The 23,992-nt window shown below is 42.0% G+C and overlaps 1 protein-coding gene across 1 annotated transcript in view; it reads right to left on the bottom strand.

Annotated features, from left to right (window-relative positions):
- Positions 1-4,670: 4,670 nt before the first annotated feature.
- LOC144679559 (frizzled-6-like) overlaps positions 4,671-23,992 on the bottom strand; it is a 44,766-nt gene continuing 25,444 nt past the window's right edge. The window contains exons 4-7 of the mRNA XM_078540059.1: positions 19,999-21,013; positions 17,165-17,313; positions 16,163-16,591; positions 4,671-5,076 (exon numbers count right to left, since the gene is read on the bottom strand). Coding sequence (XP_078396185.1) covers positions 4,905-5,076; positions 16,163-16,591; positions 17,165-17,313; positions 19,999-21,013 — 1,765 coding nt within the window. The 3' untranslated portion in view covers positions 4,671-4,904. The remainder of the gene's footprint in view (positions 5,077-16,162; positions 16,592-17,164; positions 17,314-19,998; positions 21,014-23,992) is intronic.

Below are 23,992 nucleotides of genomic sequence, written 5' to 3'. Positions count from 1 at the left end.
TCTGGAATTAAAAGACTAATGATGACCATGAAACCATTGTCAATTGTTGTAAAAACCCATCTGGTTCACTAATGCCCTTTAGGGAAGGAAATCTGCCGTTCTTACCTGGCTCTTAAATGACTCTGGACATTGCAAAGTCTATGAGCCCTGACAACATTTCAGCAATAGTACTGAAGACTGGTGCCAGAACTAGCTGCACCTTTAGCCAAGTTGTTCCAGTAGAACTATAACACTGGCAGGAGTGTGGCAAACTGCCCAGGTATGTCCTGTCCACAAAAGGCAGGACAAATCCAACCCGGCCAATTACCACCCCATCAGTCTACTCTCGTCCATCAGTAAAGTGATGGAAAGTGTCAACAGTGCTATCAAATGGCACTTTCCATCACTTAACTTTACACAATAACCTGCTCACTGACGCTCAGTTTGGGTTCTGCCAGGGCCAATCAGCTCCTGACCTCATTCCATCCTTAGTCCAAAAATCGACAAAAGAGCTGAACTCCAGAGGTGAGGTGAGAGTAACTGCCCTTGACATCAAGGCAGCATTTGACCGATTGTGCCATCAAGGGGCCCCAGCAAAACTGGAGTCAATGGGCATCAGGGAGAAAATTCTCCACTGGTTGGAGTCATACCTAGCACAAAGGAAGGTGGTTGTGATTGTTAGAAGTCAAATCATCTCAGTTCCAGGACATTGCTGCAGGAGTTCCTTCTTCAACTGCTTCATCAATGACCTTCCTTCCATCATGAGGTCTGTAAGTGGGGATGTTTCCTGATGAATGCACAATGTTCAGCACCATTCACGATTGCTCAGATATTGAAGCAGTCCATGTCCAAATGCAGCAAGACCTGGACAATATCCAGGCTTGGGGTGACAAGTGGCAAGTAACATACAAGCCACACAAGTGCCAGGCATGTGCCATCTCCATCGAGAGAATCTAACCATCGCCCCTTGACATTCAATGGTGTTATCATCACTGAATCCCTAACAACATCCTGGGTGTTACCATTGACCAGAAACTGAACTGGACCAGCCATATAAATACTGTGATTACAAGAGCAGGTCAGAGGCTGGGAATTCTACGTAGAGTAACTCACCTCCTGAATTTCCAAAGCCTGTTCGCCATCTACAAGGCACAAGTCAGGGGTGCAGTGGAATACTCTCTACTTGCCTGGATGAGCGCAGCTCCAACAACACTCAAGAAACCCAACACCATCTAGGACAAAGAAGCCTGCTTGATTGGCACCCCAGGCACTGCTTTCAACATCCACTCATGACGCAGTGGCAGCAGTGTGTACCATCTAGAAGGTGCACTGCAGCAACTCATCAAGGCTTCTTTATCAGCATTTTCCAAACCCCCAACCTCTATCACCTATGAGGACAAGTGTAAAAAAATGCATGGGAACACCACCACCTGTTGCAAGTTCCCCTCCAAGCCACACACCACCCTGACTTGGAACTATATCACCGTTCCTTCACTGTCGCTGGATCAAAATCTTGGAACACCCTCCCGAACAGCACTGTGGGTGTAGCTACACCACATGGACTGCAGAAGTCCAAGAAGGTAGCTCACCACCACCTTCTCAAGGGCAATTAGGGATGGGCAATAAATGCTGGCCTAGCCAGCGACACCCACAACCTGTCAATGAATAAAAAAATTCAACAGGCTGGGCTCTCATTAAAACAAAAGAATGAGGGGTTACCTGATAGACATCTTTAAGATCATGAAAAGGTTCGATAAGGTAGACATAGAGATAATAGCCAAGATCTTTAGGTCAGTGAGCGGGGGGCGGGGCCTGCTTGCCGACAGGGGATGATGTCAGGCGGAACTCCCAAAGTCAGCCAAATCAGCTGCGCACCCGCCGACCTGTCAACGGCCTATTGAGGCCATTTAAAAAGTAATTGAGATAATTAATGGACCTGCCCGTTCAACCTTAAGGTTGGTGGGCAGGCCGGGAGCCCTGGTGGGCTTCAGAAAAAGCATGAAACCTCATCCACGAGTGCTTTAAAGTGATGGACATGTCCCAACTCATGTGACAGTCACATGAGGGGACATGTCTGCAAAATTTTATTTTTACACCGTCACCATCTTAAAATTTGGCACCGATCTCCCTGAGGCAGCACTTAGCCTCAGGGAGATGAGTGTGCTCTTTCGCAGCACACTCCTGGCTCAGGGAATCTCCCCACCCCTCCGTCCGCATAGGGAGCGCATAGTGCTTCCTGGCGGACGTCATGCTGGGTGGGCCTTAATTGGCCCACCCACGTAAAATGGCAGCACGCCCCCAACTGGTCTGCGCCAGCTCCTGCACTCCCCCACCCCAAACGGGGGGAAAGTTCTTCCCAATGTTTCCACTTGTGGGTGAGATCACAACTACAAGCCATAAATATAAGATAGTCACTAATAAATCCAGTATGCAATTCAGGAGAATCTTTTTAACCAGAGAGTGGTTAAAATGTGCAATTTGCTACCACAAGGAACAGCTGAGATAACTAACATTGGAGGGAAAACCATATAAACACGAGGGAGAAATTTACAGAAGGAAATGTTGATGGAGTCAGATGAAGGAGAGTGGGAGGAGGCTTGTATTAAATGATCCAAGCCAGATGGTGAAGCATGAAACAAGACAGGAGGTTTATTCACATGAAGCAGCACTAGAAATCTCTGCCTCCTAACCACTAACCCAGTGTCCCAGCCATTTTTCTTTATATGTGTTTGTTCCTGGAGTGGGACTTGAACCCACAACCTTCTGACTCAGAAGGCAAGTGTGCTATTGTCTGAGCCACAGCTTATACATCATTCTTAGCCCTTAATCAAAGAATGCCCATCATCTCTGTATCTTTAACAACATAATAAACTAACCATTAACAGCCTGTCTGGAGCATAAGCACAGGTATGGACTTATTGGGCTAAATGTCCTATTTCAGTCCTGTAAATACTATGTAACCATGGGAGAACTCTGGATAGGAATGGCAACCAATGGGGAAATCTTGGAACCCACTAAATGCTGACCAACCTTCTTCAGTTCCAACAAGTAAGTCTTCTGTAGAAAAGTGGTATTGGATAAAGGCCAGAGTTTTATGACATCTGATAGGACTGTGATGCATAGGGGATGTCATTACACATCAGAAAAAAACAATGCTAGCAAAAAAAAGAAGGAAACAGTTAGTGAATCAGGATATAAAAGGAACTAGTTAAGAAATACAAAACTAAGCAAAACCAATAAGTTTCTGGGATAACAGAGCCCATGACGAAACCCAAAAACTGCCTTGCTAACCGTGCTCTGGTCCAAAAACCTCAAAGTAGGTGCAATAAATATCTTGGATCTTAAACAATATGAAAGAACACAAATGATTAAAAGTTTTGCTTATAAACAGAGAGAGGGGGAAGGCAGAAAGGAAGGAAGAAACTCTGAGCCGCAAAATCCTTTTAGCTGCCATGCAAATTGAAAAGGCAGTGGGGCAGCAGGGCAATTGATGCCTAGGCATACAGAGTAAAGCAGACTCTGAAAATCTTTTTCCCGGGTGAACATGCTTATTAGAGTCAAATACTTACTGTGATTCAGGAGATTAGGAGTTAAAACTCTGCAAGTTGCACAGATATTCTGCCAGTGCAATTAAGACATATGAATTTCTGATAAAATCTTTCTTAATGTGAAAATATACAAATAAATCCCAATCTCCCTGCCCTTATCCCATAGCCCCATATTTTTTCTGCATCAAGTATTTATCCAATTCCCTTTAGAAAGTTATCAAGTCTGCTTCCACCACCCTTTCTGACAGTGTATTCTAGATCTACAATTTTTCTTCCTCATGTCACCTTTGGTTCTTTTGTCAATTACCTTAAACTTATGCCCTCTGGTTACCAACCCTTTTGTCAATGGAAACAGATGGCATTTTTTACTTTACCTTATTTACTCTCTTAAAAACAATTTTATCAAATCTTCCCTTAACCCTTTCCGCATTGAGAACAATTTCTAGTTTCTCTAGTGTTTACATGTAACTGAAGTTCCACATTCCTAGTACCATTCTAGTACATCCCCCTTGCATCTGCTCTAAGGCCTCTACATCCTTTCTAAAGTGTGGTGCCCACAATTGAACATAATACTCCAGCAGTGGCTTAACTAGTGTTTAATGCATGTTTAACATAATTTCCTTGCTTTTCTACTCTGCCTCTATTTATAAAGCTGAGAATCCAGCATGTCATTATAACAATCTTCTAAATTGTCATGGTCCACACTCAAAGACTAATGGTTGTATACTACAGGTCTCTGCTCCTGTCCTGTACAAAGTATACACATTTAATCCTATTGAATCAACCACTGTAATTGTTGTGTTTGCAAGAATCACTGCAGCAGAGTACATGACGACTGCAACAGAAGCTGTATATGGAGTGTTAACACCTCACTTATCAATATTTCAAGGCACACTAGAGATTCCATAATTACATAACCACTACTCAAGGTAAAATAACATTATAAACTACCATTTGATTGAACAGAAAAATATACCACATGAGAACACCTCTGCCACTGCCTACTTTACAAAGCACAAAAATAAGACAAAATAAACTCAATTTCTTCCCTCCCCCATAAACACAAAGCTACCTATAAAATGGAGGACCACCACATAAGACTGTACAGTATCAAAAAAAACTTTGTTTGGAAGAGTAAAAAAATGGTTCCACACCTTATTTTATAGTGATTGTCCAATGATATTACAACTTTAGCTTACTTAAGTTTGAACTATTCAAGATGCGTATTTGTAGTGCATTTAAATTTTTTCTCTAAAAATAAAAACAAGTAACAAACTCACAAAATTAAGTGTCATGAATGCCAAGTTCACAAAGCATGTGCTGTGGTCAAAATACAAAAGACACACAAAGCCACCAAAAGCATCAATCCAACATTGGTCAGGCATTTGAGTCATCGCCCTCAGGCTCTTCAACTTTGCTGAAATCCGGTAATGCGTGCACAAGAAGAGAAGCAGGACTCTTGCTACTGCTGGGCCGTGGATAGTGGGGCACAAGGACACAGCTACTTTGTGGCATATGTTCCTCAGCATAGTCACCTCTTGGTGTTAATCTGCATTCAAGAATAAATAGCAATTAAAAACACAGTAATCAATCTCTTATGGAATTACACACAAACAGGATCAAGATAAAATGTAGGGTTTAGATGAAGTAAGACAAGTGGGCAGAGTATAATTGCAGGGCCATTATAAAATCATACATGCTGTCATTTTTAAATAAGTAAGATTTTATATTACTTGGAAAAAAGTACTGCAAGTTGTGAAGCAGAGAAGTAAAGTTGTTGGGACCAATGTTTTCCTCTAAACTGTGTGGATTTGTGGCAATCTAGAGTATACCACAAAATGCAATGACAGGCTATGCACAAAAAAAAAATTACAGGGAATAAGAGCAGAAAATGCTGGAAATAGTCAGCAGGTCAGGCAGCATCTGTGGAGGGAGAAACAGTAGCTTTTCAGGTTGATGACCTGTCATCCGGAAGTTAGAAATGTAAGACATTTTACACAAGTGAAAGGGAGTTGGGTGGAAGAACAACAAAAGTAAAGGTCTGTGACAGTGTGGAAGACAGGAGAGAATAAATGACAAAAGAATTGGTGGAGAAGGGCCAAAGGGAATACTGATGGGACAAGAAAAAGTGTCCAGAGGAGGTGTAAATGGCAGACTGATGAACAGCTGCTGTTCGAAAGCAAAAAAGAGAAAAACAAGAGTAAAACCAAGATTTGCAAAGAAAAAGGAAACAAAATGGGGGCACAGATTATGGCCTGAAATTGCTGATCTCAATATTGAGTCAAGAAAATGGTAGAGCGCCTAATCGAAAGATAACATGCTGTTCCTTGATCTCTGTTGTGCCACAGCGCAACCAGTGACAAGGCGGCGCAATTACAGTTTCTATAGGCAGTTTCCATTATAAAAGTGGGCAGAGGAATTGATACAGTATAACGTTAACAAAAAAGTCTGACAAAAACAAAATTGTTGGCAGATAGGAAATGTGCACAGCGCAAGATTTTCATTACATTCTAGATGTAACATATATACCAGATAGCAGTAATCATCATTATACTGCACAAAGGGCACATAAACTCCCTGGAAAATATGCTCCTTTCTGTTTCTGGTATTCCATTCATAGCATTCTTGGTATGTTGCTGGATTTAAACTTAAAATTGTTCCCTCTCCTTTTCATGCTCTCCAGTAAGAGAAAGCTAGGGAACACTAGTCCAGTCATGACTGTGATGGACAATTAAACAACTAACAAGAGGAGGCACCACAAATAACCTCATCCTCAATGATGGGGGAGTCCTGAATATCAGTGCAAAAGACAAAGCTGAGGCATTTGCAACCATCTTCTGCCAGAAGCACCAAGTGGATGGTACACCTCGACGACCTCCTGAGGTCCCCAGCATCACGAACGGAGTGCAGCTGACAGAGTAAAGAATTGGAGTTTGGTGAGAGGGGAGTTTTAAGTGATAATTTTGTTCTTAAATTTTGCTCTTAAAATCTAATCTGTAACTGGTAGTAACTGGAAAGTACTGTGTAAGCAGGCTAGGTTCTCTCTTTCTTGCAGTTTAGAAAGGGTAAACCCACTCTCAGCTGTAGGAGCTGAGTAGTTAATTAGCTAACTGGTTGAATCTGGTTCCTGTAGCCCCAGTTCAGTTTACTATAAATTCAGGGTTCTTTAATGCAGCCTAGACTAACTGAGTGAAGACTTGGAGTTTGGCGAGAGGGGAGTTGGGCAAAGGAGTTGTTTGTTACCCCTTTCTATCTTTCTTGCCCCATAGAAATTGGTTCTTGCTCTATTGTTTGGTGAGTATCTGGTAAGTGGGTAAATTCTATTCTTTCCCCCAAGGTTTAAAATAGTACACAATTTGGTGGTAAAGTTAATATATAAGAAAGCAACATAAATAAATTATTAATATAATGATTAAGTAATTATTTAAAACACATTCAGGATGGCAGAACAGGTGATGTGTCAAGGCTGCTGCATGTGGGAGCTCCCGGTTAACATTGTAATCCAGGGCAAACACATCTGTAGTAAGTGTTTGCAGCTTGAGGTACTTCGACTCAAGAGTCATTGAGTTGCAGACTCTGTGACACATCAGAGAGGGGGAAAGTTACCTGGATGTTTTATACCAGGAGGCAGTCACACCAGGAGGGTGTGACTGTGAGTGAGGCAGGTAAGGGGACCCAGAGGGCACGATTGTGAGCCTCTGCAATTGTCCAACAGGTTTGAGGTTCTCTCAGCTTGTTTGGATGAGAGCAGGGGCTGCAGAGTGTATGAACAAACTGATCATGGTATAGGAAGCCATCCAAGTGGGGGGAGGAACGTAGTAGGGGACAGTATAGTAAGGGGGATTGACACTGTTCTCTGTAGCAAAGAGCGAAAGTTCAGGCAGCTTTGTTGCCTGCCTTGTGCCAGGGTTTGGGACATCTGCTCAGGGCTGGAGAGGAACTTGCAGTGGGAGGGGGAGGATCCATGGTCGTGGTCCATGTAGGTACCAATGACTTGGGAAAATGAGGAAGGAGGTTCTGCATAGTCAATATGAGGAGCTAGGCACCAAATTAAGAAGCACATCCTCAAAGGTAATAATTTACGGATTATTACCCGAGCAACGTGCAAATTGGCATATGACAAATAAGATTAGAGAAATGAAGACATGGCTCATTGACTGGTGTGGAAGAAGTGGGTTCCGGTTTGTGGGGCACTGGCACCAGTATTGGGAAAAATGGGATCTGTACCGTTGGAATGGTCTACACCTGAACCATGCTGGAGCTGGTGTCCTCGCGAGCCTAACAGGGAAGGGGGTTTTAAACTGAATAGCGGAGGCAAGGGATCAAATTTGGGAAGATGTGGTAAACCAAAGAGTAGAGACAAGGCAAGAGAGACAGGTATTAATACGGGAAATGATAACCAGACTGTGACAAGAAGGGACAGAGAGTACAAATCTAGGAGTCAATCAACAGATAAGGCTAGACACTACAAGAATAATAAAAGGACAAAACTAAAGGCTCTGTATCTAAACATGCATAGCATTTGAAACAAAACAGATGAACTGACAGCACGAATAGAAGTAAATAAGTATGATCTGATAAGCCATTACAGAGGCATGGCTACAGGATGACATAGGTGGGACCTGAATATTCAAGGGTATGTGACATTTAGAAAGGACAGAAAGTTAGGAAAAGGTGGAAGGGTGGCTCTGTTAATTAATGATGGTATTAGCACAGTAGAGAGAGATGACCTAAGTTCAGGAAACCAGGATGTAGAAGTGGTTTGGATTGAGAGGAGGAATTATAAAGGCAAGAAGTCACTTGTGGGAGTGGTGTACAGACCCCCTAATTGTAACTACACAGTAGGGCAGAGTATAAGAGAAGAGATAATGGGAGCTTGCCAGAAAGGTACAGCAGTAATCATGGGGGATTTTAATCTACATATAGACTGGAAAAATCAGATGAGCAAAGGTAGCATAGATGAGGAGTTCATAGAATGTTTCTGGGATAGTTTCTTAGAATAGCAAGTTCTGCAGCCAACCAGAGAGGAGGCAAAACTAGGCCTGGTATTGAGCAACGAGATAGGATTAATCCAACTGAAGGCACCCCAAGGTAGCAGCAATCATAATATGGTTGAATTTTACATTGATTTTGAGGGAGAAATGAGTGTGCCCAAGACTAGTATTTTAAATAAGGACAATTATGAGGGCATGAAAGCAGAGCTAGCTAAAGTGAACTAGCAAAGGAAGTCATGGGATAAGTCAATAGAAATTCAGTGGCAGACATTTAAAGAAATATTTCAGAATTCCAATGAGAAAGAAAAATCCCAAGGAGAGGGCCCACCATCCATGGTTAACTAAAATGTTAAAGTCAGTGTCAAACTTAAAGAAAAAGCATTTAATTAGGCAAAGACAGGTGGCAGGTCAGAAGATTGGAAAGAATATTAAGAACAGCAAAGAGTGACAAAGAGATAAGGAAGGAAAAATTGGAGAATGAGAGAAAGCTAGCTAGTAATTTTAGTAAGAGTTTCTATATATATTTAAATAAGAAGAATGTTAACAAAGTGAGCTTTGGTCCTATAGAGTGTGTTTGTCTAGGGAATCGATAATGGAAAGTAGGGAGATGGCGGATGAATTAAAACGGGTATTTTGCTTCGGTTTTCACTATCGAGGACACAAGTAACATCCTGAAAATAGCTGTAAATCAGGAAATGGAAGGGAAGAACTCAGGAAAATTACAATCACCAGGAAAGTGGTATTGAGAAAATCGTTGGGGCTGACAAATCTCCAGGTCCGGATGGACTTCATCCTAAGGTCTTGAAAGAAGTGGCTAGTGAGATAGTTGATGCACTGGTTTTAATTTTCCAAAATTCCCTAGATTCGGGGAAGGTTCCGTTAGATTGGAAAATAGCAAATATAACTCCTTTATTCAAAAAGGGGAGACAGAAAGCAGAAAACTATAGGTCAGTTAGCCTAATGCCTGCCATAGGGAAAATGTTAGAAGCTATTATTAAAGATGTTATAGCAGGGCATTTAGAAAAATACAAGGCATTTGGGCAGAGTCAACATAGTTTTGTAAAAGAGAAACCATGTTTAACCAATTTTTGGAGTTCTTTGAAGGAGTCAAGTGCTGTGGATAAAGGGGAACTGGTGGATGTACTGTATTTAGATTTCCAGAGGCATGTGATAAGCTGCCACATCAAAAGGTTATTGCAGAAAATAAGGGCTTACGATGTAGGGGGTAACATGCTGGCATGGATAGAAGATTGGCTAGCTAACAGGAAGCAGAGAGTTGGCACAAATGGGTTTTTTTCTGGTTGACAGGATGTGATGAGTGGTGTGCCACAGGGATCAAAGAGGGCCTCAACTTTTTACAAAACTATATAATGGCTTGGATAAAGGGACTGAAGAAATGGTTGCTAAATTTGCTGATGACAAAGATAGGTAGGAAAATAAATTTTGAAGAGGACATATGGAGGTTACAAAGTGACATAGATAGCTTAAGTGAGTGGGTAAAGATCTGGCAAATGGAGTATAATGTGGGAAAACGTGAAATTGTTCATTTTGGCAGGAAGAATAAAAAATTTATTATCTAAATGGAGAGAGATTGAGGAGCTCTGAGATTCAGAGGAATCTGGGTATCCTAGTGCATGAATCACAAAAGGTTAGTATGCAGGTACAGCAGGTAATTAGGAAAGCTAATATTTTATCATTTATTGTGGAGGGGAATTGATTACAAAAGTAGGAAGGTTATGCTTCAGTTGTACAGGACACTGGTGAGACCACATCTGGAATATTGTGTACAGAACTGGTCGCCTTATTTCAAGAAAGATGTAAATGCGTTAGAAGCAGTTCAGAGAAGGTTTACTAGGCTAATACCAGGAATGGGTGGGTTGTCCTATGAAGAAAGGTTGACAAGTTAGGCTTGTATCCACTGGAATTTAGAAGAGTGAGTGGCGACTTAATTGAAACCTTCACATCCACCCTGTCAAGACCCCTCAGGATTGTAGAGAGGATGTTTCCTATCGTGGGAGAATCTAGAACTAGGGGTCATGGTTTAAAAATAAGGAATCGCTCATTTAAGACAGAAATGAGGAGAAATTTTTTTCTCAGAGGGTTGAGTCTTTGGAACTCTTCCTCAAAAGGCAGCAGAAGCAGAGTCTCTAAACATTAAGGCAGAGCTAGATAGATTCTTGATTAACAAGGGGGTGAAAGGTTATCAGGGGTAGACAGGAATGTGGGGTTGAGGCTACATTCAGATCAGCCATGATCTTATTGAATGGCGGAGCAGGCTCGAGGGGCCGAGTGGCCTCCTCCTGCTCCCGATTCCTATGTTCGTATGTTGCACAATACCAGGTCTAGTATAGCCTTATCTCTGGTTGGCTCCAGAACATGCTGTTCTAAGAAACTATCCCGGAAATAATCTATGAACTCCTCATCCAGGCTACCTTTGCCCATCTGACTTTTCCAGTCTATATGTAGATTAAAATCTCCCGTGATTATCGTCGTGCCTTTCTGACAAGCTCCCTTTATTTCTTCCTTTACGCTCCATTCCACCATGTGGTTACTATTAAGGGGCCTGTACATGACTCCCACAAGTGACTTCTTGCCGTTACCATTTCTCATCTCTCCCCAAACCGTTTCCACATTCTGGTTTCCTGAACTTAGGTCATCCTCTATTGTGCTAATACCACCATTAACTAATAGAGTCATCCCTTCACCTTTTCCTCGCTTCCTGTCCTTCTTAAACGTCCTATACCCTTTAATATTCAGATCCCAATCCATGTCCTCCTGCAGCCATGTCTTTGTAATAGCTATCAAACTGTACTTACTTACTTATTTCTACGTGTGCTCCCAGCTCATCTATTTTGTTTCGAATGCTTCGTGCGTTTAGATATAGAGCCTCTAGTTTTATCCTTTTTTTTTTATAACTTCTAGTCTCATTGTTAGATTTGTACATTCTATCCCTTCCTGTCATGATCTGTTTTTCATTTCCTGTAATAATACCTTTCTCTTTTGTCTTGTCTCTGTTCTTTGATTTACCACAGCTTCCTAAATTTGTACCCTTGCCCCCATACTTCCCTAGTTATGCGGCTCGCAAGGGCACCAGACCCAGCATGGTTCAGGTGTAGACTGTCCCAACGGTACAGATCCCACTTTCACCAGTATTGATGCCAGTGCCCCACGAAACAGAACCCACTTCTCCCACACCAGTCTTTGAGTCACGCATTCATCTCCCTAATCCGATTTGTCCTATGCCAGTTTGCACGTGGCTCAGGTAATAATCCAGAGATTGTGACCTTTGAGGTTCTGCTTTTTAACTTGGTGCCAAGCTCCTCATATGGACAATGCAGAACCTCCTTCTTTGTCCTGCCTATGTTATTGGTACCAACATGGACCACGACAGCTGAGTTGTCCCCCTCCCAGTGTAAGTTCCTCTCCAGCCCCAAACAGATGTCCCAAACCCTGGCACTGGTCAGGCAACACAGCTGTCTGGACACATGCTCTTTTCTGCGGAGAATGGTGTCAATCCCTCTGAATATACTATCCCCTACTACCACTACATTCCTCCTATCTCCTCCCGCTTGAATGGCTTCCTGTATTGCGGTGCCATGGCCAGGTAGCTCATCCACCTTGCAGCCACCACTCTCATCCAAACAAGCTGAAGAAACCTCAAACCTGTTGGACAATTGCAAGGACCGAGGCTCCCGCACTCCTGCCCTCTGGGTGCCCTTACCTGCCTCACTTGCAGTCATACCCTCCTGTCCCTGACCAAATCAGAAGACTCCATCCTAAGCTGTGTCACCGCCTCCTGGAATAAAGTGTCCAGGTAACTTTCCCCCTCCCTGATATGCCGCAGTGTCTGCAACTCGGCCTCCAGCTCAATAACTTGGAGCCGAAGTCCCTGCAGCCGCAAACACTTACTGTAGATGTGTTTGCCCTGGATCACACTGGTATCCAGAAGCTCCCACATCCTGCAAACAGAGCACATCATCTGCGCTGCCATGTCCAATGTGTGTTAATTAATTGCAAACACGGACACACTCAGTCATCTCCTGTTGCCAAATAGCATTGTACATGCTCCAGTGCCACAAGAAGTTGTGCTTATACTGAATTTCTTGGATTCTTCACCTGTGTGCACGAAGCAAATTAGAAATTGGATGAACAGAGATCCAATTTTGTTAGAAGTCAGACCTTGTATTGCAAGGGTGGTCAAATTCACCAGTGTCTGAACAGATGAGACCATTCCATGCCCGAAAAACAGGGTTAAGTTGTCAAGATGGAATCTCGTTGTGGGGAATCAAGAGTTGTCATCCTTTTGCAAGGAAGAGAACCACTATTGACAGAGGCTCACAGTGCGCATCCAGGCATATCAAGATGAAAATGCTTGCGTGAATTTTGTCTGGTGCCCAGGCATAGGCAGTGACATTGAAAACATGGTCAAGCACTATCTCCATTGTCAGCAACAACAGAGGTTGCCTGTTTCAGCTCTCCTGCATCCTTGGGAGTGGCCTGGTTGATCCTGGGTTGGACTACATGTTGATTTTGTAGGACCATTCTTAGGTACCATGTTTTTATTGATCGCAATTGTGCATTGTAAATGAATGCGTGTGTATGAAGTCAGATCGCCAACAGAGTGCAACTATCCAAAAGCTGCGTCATAGTTTTAGTGTACATGGCCTACCAGAAGTCATCGTTTCTGATAACGGTACAGTCTTTACCAGTACAGAGTTTCAGAGATTCATGAGTTTAAATGGAATCAGACATATTAAAACAGCACCATATCATCCCTCATCAAATGGGTCAGCTGAAAGAGCTGTGCAAACTTTCAAATCAGGAATTAAGAGGTAATCATAAGGTACTTTAAAAACTCTACTTTCCCTCTTCTCAATTATCGTATGACTCCTCATTCAACTATGGGTTCAACATCGTCTGAATTATTGACGAAACACCACCTACGTACAAGGTTAAGTCTGGTGTTTCCAAATTTAGAGGGGAAGATAGAGAAGGATCAGAATCAAAAATTGAATCACGATATTTATCGCAAAGCTCACACATTCACTGTAGGAGGGACAGTTTTCGTGTAGAATATTGGAAGTGGACCTTATTGGGTTCCTGGTACAATTGTCTCAGAAACTGGTTCCTTGTCCTTCCAGGTAGAAGTGGAAGACCGAATTGTTCAAAAACATGTGGACCATCCTTGGATTAGAGAGACATTCCAACAACCAGCTATTCCGCGTGTAATTAATTGTCACACCATTAATCCCTGAGGTGACAGATCGATCTAGAATAGACATGCCCGATGTCTCTGTAGAGTTGCCAAACCCTGAAGTGCCACGTTCTAATGATGTATCTGGTGTTGCAGCTCCTGATCATGTCGATCCTAGGGAAGAATCTCAAGTGATAGAGCTATGCCACTCTAACCGAATAAGGAAAGCACTTGAGGCTTAACCTTTAATCACCAGAGTTGTACATATATGTGTATGTTGTTGGATATTCAAATGTTCTCTGTAAATAGAAACTGTAAAGAAACTAAAGGGGGAAGAAATGCAGAACTGAAGGTATAGCCCCTCTGGCTATCAGGAGTCACGCAACTGTTCTTGGAGGCTCCGACCAATGAGCCCAAAGCGCAGGTAATCTGGGAGGCGGGGCTTTGAGGGCCTGGTTCAAGCATGTAGCATCTGAAAAGCCCATTGTACTGAAGTTAACTGTTTCTTGTTGAAACCTGTCACGTCATTAGAGTTTTGGGGCTAGTGCATAAAGTGAAAGAATAAAGGAGATGCTAAGGAGGTTTAGGTCTTGTGGTGCAGTAGGTAGTGTCCCTGCCTCTAAGCCAGAAACTCTGGGTTCAAGTCCCACCAGAGGACTTGATGGCCAAGGGAGGTGCTTTCATAATGTAGCCAAGCAGGTTGAGTATCAATCTGCAAATCCTTACTGTCTACCATTGGCATGCGTTAGAAGAGCAGGAGCCTTGTCAGCCATGTGATGGAAAGCACATTGGAGCCTCTACCATCACTATCCATTGCTCCAGGCTGCAACATGCGTATAAAAATAGCAACATGGACTCCCTAAGTGAGCTGTAACACACCACAATCATAGATAAAATGTGCTAGTAGCTGAGAATAGAATCATGTAAGAAAGTGGGAAGGAAGAAGTCAGGTATATAAAGAGTATAGTTGGAGGGTCACGGAAGTTGGTTAAGTGAATACAGGTGAGAAGAGCAGGAAGTTAGTGAGACTAGAAGTGGAAGGAGTAGAAAAAGCAGGATACAGAACCATTGAACACAGAATGGCAAAAGAAACTGGAACGCTGCAAGCAAAGGAGAATGGTCAGGTTGATAGGAGTGTAGGTGATGATGGATGTAGGAAATCACAGGTGCCTTGGAAGGCAGTATTTCACTCTTTTGTGGTGAACTGAAGAAAGGAATGCGACTACAATGGGAGAAATAGAGGTGGCAGCGGATAACTTGAAGTCTCCTGACCAAACCTGCCAATAATTGGATGCAGTCGGGGCAAGTGAAAGTCAGTGGAAAAGAAGGGCTGGGGGCATGAATAAAAGAAAGAAGCTCAAATGCATAAGATTCAGCTTAATAAGGCCATTGCAAAAGACGACAAACACTGGGTTTATTTCAAGGATAGAGTGGAAAAGTAGGGAAGCTGTGCCAAACTTGTAATGAACCTTGGTTAAACCATACTTGGAGTACTGTGTGCAGTATAGTCGGCAGATTATATAAAGGTTAGAGGGGCACTGGAGAGGGTGTAAAAAATATTAAGAATGATACAAGGACTGTGATATTATACCTATCAAGAAAGGATAAACAATAATAGAATAGAAAATACTGGAAATACTCATCAGGTCTGACAGCACCTGTAGAGAGAGAAAAACAGAGGGCTGGATTTGTCCTATTGGTGCAGCACCTGCCAGCAGGCCCAGAAGACATTGTAGACAACATTGGCATCAATAAATGCTAGCCTAGCCAGCAACACCCACATCCCATGAATGAATTAAAAAGAAACTACATTACACTTTGCTCTGTGGTTTAATTCAAATTACTGGCCAATTTAAATTCATTCAAAGCAAAAAGATTACTTCAAACTGTCTACAGACAGTATGATGATTGACGTTGGCCAACACCTCAAACTGGCTAGTACATCCAAATTCCCGTGTTTCTGTATACTGCTTTAATATGTGAGGAGTGGACCTGATCTCATCAATTTTATTTGCTGAGAAACAGCAGGCCACATAAGAAGTTGAGGCAGATCAATCCAGTTTGAAGTATCTTTAATAGGAAGTCCTACAAGCTGTAAGACTCCTTCCTAGGTAAAGCAAATTATTTCAAAATTGATTCTTACAGCTATTGATCGTTTCTTGTTTTTTATTCATTCATGGGATGTGGGCATTGCTGGCTAGGCCAGCATTTATTGCCCATCCCTAATAGCCCTCGAGAAGGTGGTGGTGAGCTGCCTTCTTAAACTGCTGCAGTCCATTTCAATTGAGTGTAAACATACGAGTATAAATGAGACGTAATTTTGGAATGTAAGATTTTATCCACAAGCTTGAATACCCACCATGGTGATATTTAAAGGCAAATTTCACTGCGCTTTATATACCTTTATTGTCATTACTAAACTATGCAGCAAACCATTATTTTCTTACCGTCCATCTGGGACACGCGGCAAGCCTTCAGATTGGTTGCTTATTCGTCCAGATATACTTCCCCCTTTACTCCTTTTCTCTGGCAGGTCAGCAGACACCGCTTGTCCAGATAAACTGAGAGAAGCTTGTTCCCCGGCGGAGGTGTTCAATGCAGAAGGGATAGCGGGGAGAAAAGCATCATGCTCATTGATTTCAAGAAAAGGTTTAGCCTCTGAAAATGTCCCTTGACTGAAGGATTCGTGATTGGTTGCAGGCAAGGTTGATGTCCCATGATTTGCCATGCCTGTAGTGGATGTCCCCATGGATTTAGAGATTACCCTGAGTTTATGGGAACTTGACTTGTGTTTCTTTTTGTGTTGAACTTTAGAATTATGCTTTAGAAAAAATTCACAGGACTCTTGCAGCACTCTCCGACTTTCAGTAATAGGGCTAAGATGGGAAGAAAAAATATTCAGAAAAAAATACATGTAAGTTGTTGAAACTGACAGTGCTTAAATTTTTATTTTCAATATTTGAGATGGACATGATAGTTATGCTGCTGGACTAGCAACCCTGAAATCAAGGCCCAAATGCCAATATATCATGTTGTGAAATTGAATTCAATAAATTTGGTTATTTGTTCGCTAGCCACAGAAATAATGAACATGAAATGTGCTGGACTGTTGTTCTTTAACTCTAACAGTTACCAAATTATCACCAAGTTCAACTGCTGTACATAAACTAAAATATTACAAACATTACAAAAGGCCAACATGTCAATGCTGCTTTAAAGCTGATTTGTGCTCAAAAGCAGCCTCCCTCACATGGGGAAACACCTGGCTTTTCCCATGTATATCCCATGGTTGAGCTCAGCCTGTGTCCAATCCAATCCTAAATATCCACCACCGCAATGTAACACAGTAGCTAAAATCTCATTCACCTCCTTCATCCACCCACACACCCCTATTCCTTTCCTTGCCCAACGTGAGCATTCTTAGTGAAGAGATTAAAAGTTGGTCTTACTCTCGCTTGCGGGCACTGTGAAAGAAATTGGCCCATTCAGAGCACGTCTTTCTACTGCCAACCCAGAAAACTGCCGGTATACCGACAACTAGAGTCATCAGGTACTTCATCATAAAGAGAGACAAGTCAGGCCTGGTCAGAGTTTTTACCTGAAAGGAAATACAAAAAAAACAATTACTGCATCAAAATATTCCAAAGGAAGACCAGTGAGCATTGTCAACCTCATTAAAACTACTGTGCCACAACATCAACAGTTTACCAAATAGCACATATTTTAATTAAGATTACAGATTGCAATTTATAATTTATCAGTAGGAAGAATGCTCTGAGCAATACTGTTCATGACACAACGCAGTTGCACAATAATGCACTGCAAATATCAGAAACTGGAGTTTCTGTGGGAGTTATTCCAATTTCCTGCTGTAAATTTGGAAGGAAAAATGGCAAAAAAAATAACTGTTTATACCTTTTCTCCAGGATTTCGTTGGGACAATTTACTACATTAAAGGTGAAAGTGGTTGTTGTTTCCAAATTAATAGCAAGTGCATGGCTCTGGGAAATTCTAGCTCTAGATCTCTCTGGCAGCACCAAACAAAACTGTTGATAAATTATTACAGATTTGAACACAGATTAAGGCCTGTTAAAAAAGCCAAAATATGTCTCAGTTGCAGTAATTGAACTCTCATTCCAAAAGAGGGAGCCTAATCACTCAATTGTTTCCCTCCGCTGCTCTTCTTGCTGACAAATGGTTACGGCAAGTGATTTGGCAAGTTTTTATACTTGGTAAAATTTGCTGCCCAAACACCACCATTTTTAACAGCAAAAACTGGAGACAGTGCCCTAGTGCAGTCTTATGGGAACAGCAGCATTCTGGCACCTAGGGTTAAGTGGCCATTTTTCATGGGTGACAGAGCTGGACAGCGAGTTGCCAACAGGCTATTTGGTTGTGCATAGCATCACAGATGAACACCATGACGGTGTCACCTGAACACTTTTCACCATGAGATTGTGACCAAGTGCTGATCAAATCTCCTCCTAGCTCCAGGGATGGTGAGACCAATTGTAACGCCACAGCCTAGGTTAGTTAACTCAGGCCAACTATGAGTTAAACCAAGGACCTTCTGGTGTTACTAGATTAGTGCCACATCTCAAGCTGCCTCTGCATGCAAAGCTGTCTGAATGTTTGCATCATCTTATTTCAAATAAACAAAGCTTAACTGAGACCAAACATTTCAAAATAATTTCTAAGTATATGAAATAATTATAACAGTATTAGCATAATTAAAAGAGCTCTAACTGCAAACCAGCTTTCAACTATCTGAATGGTCTCAGAAATATGGGAAAAGAAAGCAGAATTCTGTGTAATTAAAAATGCCAAAATTTGGTTATCAAAATATTATAAACACTAAATAATGCAAAAGTGAAATGTATGTTATTAAATAGATGTTTGATTTGTTAAGTAATTGCTTAAATGTAGCACAGCATTTACCACGGAAAATCGATGTACAAATACACATTAATTTTTTAAAAATGGATTTAGCCAATTATATTGAATATAACTAACTACCATTTGATCACAAAATTTGATCACAAATGCAAATTATGTTTCTTAATTATGGTTTGGTGTACATAGCCCTAGGACATACAATTGTGCCAAAATGTAAATTTGTACTGCTCCTGCAAAAGTTTCTAAACAGCTGAAGAAACATTAAAAAGGAAAATACTTCCATACCCAGTATGCTATGTATAGAGTTGGTGAAATTGAGATGAAGTTGCATTTGAAGATCAGAATGTAATTAAAGATCACAAACAGCAATTGCAGCACAGGAGCAAAAAAAATCAGAGCGCTCTGAAATATTAACCAAACAAATATCCTGCAGCTCACTGTAGAGAGCACTAGAGTAACCCTACCCCTCTATTGCATGTGTGCTGACTAATTTTAGACACCTGTTCTTTTGCACAATAGTCAAAGAATAAACATTTTTGATCTATAAACTATCAAGGCAAGTCAGGTATTTCAAAATCGTCACCAACTTCAGCTGCCAACAAACTATAAATAGAATATTGCAACACACTGGTGCTGAGATTGATGTAGCCTGCATTCCCTAATGTCTCCCTCTGTATGTTCACTTTAAAAAGACCTGCATTTATACAATGCCTTTCGCAACAACCAGATGTCCGAAAGTGCTTTACAGTCAATAAAGTACTTATGAAGTGTAGTCACTGTTGTAATGGAGGAAACGGGGTAGCCAATTTGTGCACAACAAACTCCCAAAAACAGCAAAGTAAGAATGACCAGATAATCTGTTTTTGTGATGTTGACTGAGGGATAAATATTGGCCAGACACTGGAGATAACTCTCCTGATCTTCAAAACAGTCCAACCGAAAGGGCAGAAATAGCCTTGGTTTAATGTTTCATTCAAATTATGACAATACTGACAATGTGGTACTCCCTCAGTGCTGTACTGAGTATCAGCCTAGATTGTTACACTCAAGTCCTGGAGTAGGATTTGAACTTGCAACCTTCAGAGTCAGAGACGAGGGTGCTACCAACTGAGCCATGGCTGACATAGAACAGGTTCCAAAGAAAACTGAGCATAAAGACGTTTAAGGGTTCATTTGAACTATTGACCAGGAGGACCACCTGTGACTATCTCATTGGTTACTGGCCACCTAGTTACCATCTTAAAACACATCCACCTCAGAAATGGAAATCCCAATGGCTGCCTGTTTACTGTGAACACATAATTACTGAAAACAATAGTGTACACTGAATTACAATGAGCATTTAAAATATAGAAAACATTCCAAATCATGCACTTTCTAAATGTACCTGATTGGGGCATGGTATGGGATAATCCTGACAGTAATCATGAACCCATGTAGTTTCCCAAGTTGTCCGAAAGGCTTGCTCATAAATATAGCATCCCAGAAGCCCAACCAGAGGTACCAAGTATAGGCCGCTAAAAACTCCGATTCGAATCATAAATTTCTTCAGTTTCTCCTGATTTCTTCCATCATGTTGGATCACCTGTCGCACGTGATTCAAGGAAATAATTCCTGCCAACAGAAGGGACAATCCCACCACCACACAGAGGCACAAGGGCGTCAAGATAAAATAACGCAAAGCATTCAAGTCATACAGCCCAACAAAGCAAACACCACTGATATTGTCGCCTTCAACTTTGTTTAAAGCAAGCAGCATTATTGTGAATATCCCAGGTATTCCCCAGGCAACAGAATGGTACCACAACGCTTTCTGTTCAATGGCTTCACAACTCCACTTAAGTCCTGCTGCCAGGAACCAGGTTATGGTCAGGATCACCCACCAAACAGTTCCTGCCATGGTAAAGAAATACAACAACATGAAAAGGATGCTGCACCCCTTGTTCTGTGCTCCTATGACAACCGTTTCCATAGTTCCCAGTTTTTCATCCGCCTTGTTGCACACTATGCTATTACCAGCAACAAAACCCACTAAGTACATTAGAGAAACTATGCTATAGCATACCGCATAGAAAATGATTGGCCGTTCAGGGTACCGAAATCTTCTAACATCGATGAGGAAAGTCAGGAATGTAAAGAGAGTTGCACACAGACAAAAGATAGAAACAACTCCAATGAAACATTTGGCAAAGTTTAGTTCATCTTCTTTGAAGTACATGTTGGGACATGGAGGCAAACAGTCATCTACACCAAGAAACGAACTGCCGTGCCCAGTAGGGGTTTTCAAGGGCCGTGGACACCAAAATCCATAATCCTTCACTACTGTTTGTGAAGTCTTCTCTGTAATCGATCTAGAAGTTGGAGCTACTGAAGGCTGCTGGCCATCAACACAATCTTCTAACCTTAAAATAAAAATTCACATCAAACTCATCTTAAAAACCAGGTTAAGACTCACATCATGCCCATTTTGTCACACGTCAGGGGGAGTTTTATACACTCTACCATTTTGCATTTATTTTTAGTCAATCCTCAAATTCATTTATCCTGCTGAGATGAGATATCACTTTGCTATCCAGCATTTTTCGTGCTTTACACTCATCGAATGCCCCAAACTGACAAATCTTAACTTCTGTTCTACAATTAATCCTTCTTTATTTGAAGTTTCCCCTGGTCAGAAAGGCTGACAACAAAAACTGACCAAAACGATGCCAGGTCTTCCTGTTCCTTGATAGAGCAAACTGCAACTCTTAACCGCCACCAGTCCAGCACTTTTAAAAACAGTTGTTTCAAATCTGTAACGAGTACAACAGTAAACTATCCTACTGCAACATAATCCAAATTAGACATTATGTGGAACCTTTAATGTAGTGAAGTATCCTGAGGCATTTTCAAAAAAATAGAAATAAAACAGTACTTGACTTGAAAAAAAAACTTCTAAAGATAATGAAAGATGTAGCAAACTAAAGGTGTGGTGGAATGTGGAAGGGAATACCAGAGTGCAGGGCCATGAGTTTTTAAAAAATTCTTTCATGGGATGAGTGTTGCTGGCTAAGCCAGCGTTTGTTGCTCATCCCAAATTGGCCTGGAGGTGGTGGTGGTGAGTCACTTTCTTGAACCACTGCATCTGGTATTAGGTATACCCACAGCACTGTTAGGAAGTTCCAGGTTTGACTCAGCAACAGTGAAGGAAATGCAATATAGCTTCAAGGCAGGATGGTTTGTAGCTTGGGAGAGGAACTTGCAAATGATGGTGTTCCCATGCATATGTGCCCTTGTCCTTGTAGGTGGCTGAGGTCACGGGTTTGGAAGGTGATGTCGAAGGAGGTTTGGCATATTGCTGCAGCACATCTTGTATATGGTGCACACTGCTGCTACTGTGCGCCGGTGGTGGAGGAAATGAATGTTTAAGATGGTGGATGGGATGCCAATTAAGTGGATTTCTTTGTCCTGAACTACTTGAGTGTTGTTGGAGCTTCACTAATCCAGACAAGTGGACAGTATTCCATCATGCTCCCAACTTGTGCCTTTTACTTGGTGCACAGGCTCGGGGAGTCAGGTGGTGAGCTACGCGACACAGTATTCCAGGCCTTTGGCTTACTCTTATAGTCACAGTATTTATATGCTGTAAGGAACGTATCTTTTTTTATTTCTGTTGGACTGTGGATTAGAATTACAATGGCTGCAGTTTAAATGACATGTCCAGTGGAACAGGATGAGGGATATATACAATGTTGCAGTCCTGGAACAGAGTGTGCCATGAAAGACAGGATGGTGCTGGAAAGGAGTTCTGGATCAAGGGAGCTGCCTGACAGCAGCATTTTAATTTGCTCCTGACCAGGTGACCAGGGTTGTGTGCGAAGAGCAGGGCAGCAGAAAGCTCCTGGCCTGCAAAGAGAAAACATCTAAAATCTCTCTTCCTCATCTGTATAACCTGCTCTCTCTCACCCTCTCTGAGGAAACCCCTGTAAAAAGGAAAAGGGGAAAAGCACTGTTAGAGACAATGAAAAGCAAGTGCTCAACTAGTGAACTAAATACTGAAAGTGCTGGAAGACCACCTTGTGACATAAACAGGAACTGAAAGGAATTTGGAAGACAGCGATCAAAATCAACCCATCGAATCCTGTACTCCGGATTGGCGCTATCGAACTGTGTTATCCCACCCTTAAAATCCCTGTGTGGAGGGATTTAGGAAGCAGGCAGAGTTAGAAGTTAACAATTCATATTTCTCTCTTTTGCTGCTAGTTAAAGACAATTTGTTCAATAAACAGTTGTTTACTTATTAAGTTTACAAACCTGGTGCTCGTATTCTGTTAACCTAAATTAAACAGTTAGGTACAATTGAGGGAATCTGGTGGTTTGGTCAAACTTTTCACAGTTGTCACGGCTTGGGGAATAATGGGACTCAATATTACAGCGCACTATCCCCACTGAGTCATGACAATGCCTGGTTCAGTTAAGACTCTGATCAATAGTAATCCACAGGATATTGATGGCGGGGTATTCAGCAATGGTAATGCCACTGAATATTAAGGGGAGATAGTTAGGTTCTCTGTTGTTGGAAATGGCTATTGCCTGGCATTTAAGTGGTCGCTACTATTTGTGCCCCACATCAGGCCAAACCCGAATGTTGTCCAGGTCTTGCTGCATATGGACACGGACAATTTCAGGAACTGAGTAATTACCAGTGGTATTAAACATTGTGCAATCATCAGCAAATATCCCCACTCTTGATCTTGTGATGGAGGGAAGTTCATTGATGAAGCAACTGAAGATGGTTGGGTCAAGGACACTACCCAAGGAACTCATGCAGGCATGTACTGCAGCCAAGATGATTGCTCTCCAACAACCACAACTATCTTTCTTTGTAATAGATATGACTCCAACCAATGGAGAGTTTCCCCCCCCCACCGACTCTCATTGGCTTCAGTTTGGCTAGGATTCCTTGGTGCCACACTCGGTCAAATGATACCTCAATGTCAAGGGCAGTCACTCTTTCCTCACCTTGATTTCAGCTCTTTAGTTTGTGTTTGGACCAAGGTTGTAATGAGGTCATGAGCTGAGTGGCCCTGGCAGAATCCAAACTGAGCGTGAGAGTATTAAGTGCCGCTTGATAGCACAGTCGACGACACCCTCCATCACTTTGCAGATGATCGAGAGTAGCCTGATGGGACAGTAATTTCCCAATCCTGGTTTACTATTAGCTGGTAAATAAGCAATAAGAGAGGCTGGCAAGGGAAAAGGGTGATATGCAAGTGGAACTGAGCATTATATGGGGTTTGGCAGGCAGAGCTTTGGTGAGGATATGGTGCAGGAGGCCCACCCAAGGGCACTGAAAAGGATGCACCTGGAAGTGACAGAGTTCAGATGATGGCTTCTGCTGC

Source organism: Cetorhinus maximus, chromosome 4 (assembly GCF_964194155.1).
Source record: "Cetorhinus maximus chromosome 4, sCetMax3.hap1.1, whole genome shotgun sequence".
Taxonomy (NCBI): Eukaryota; Metazoa; Chordata; class Chondrichthyes; order Lamniformes; family Cetorhinidae; genus Cetorhinus; species Cetorhinus maximus.
The sequence above is the reverse complement of the archived record's forward strand: the minus strand, read 5'-3'. Positions and strand labels throughout refer to the sequence as shown.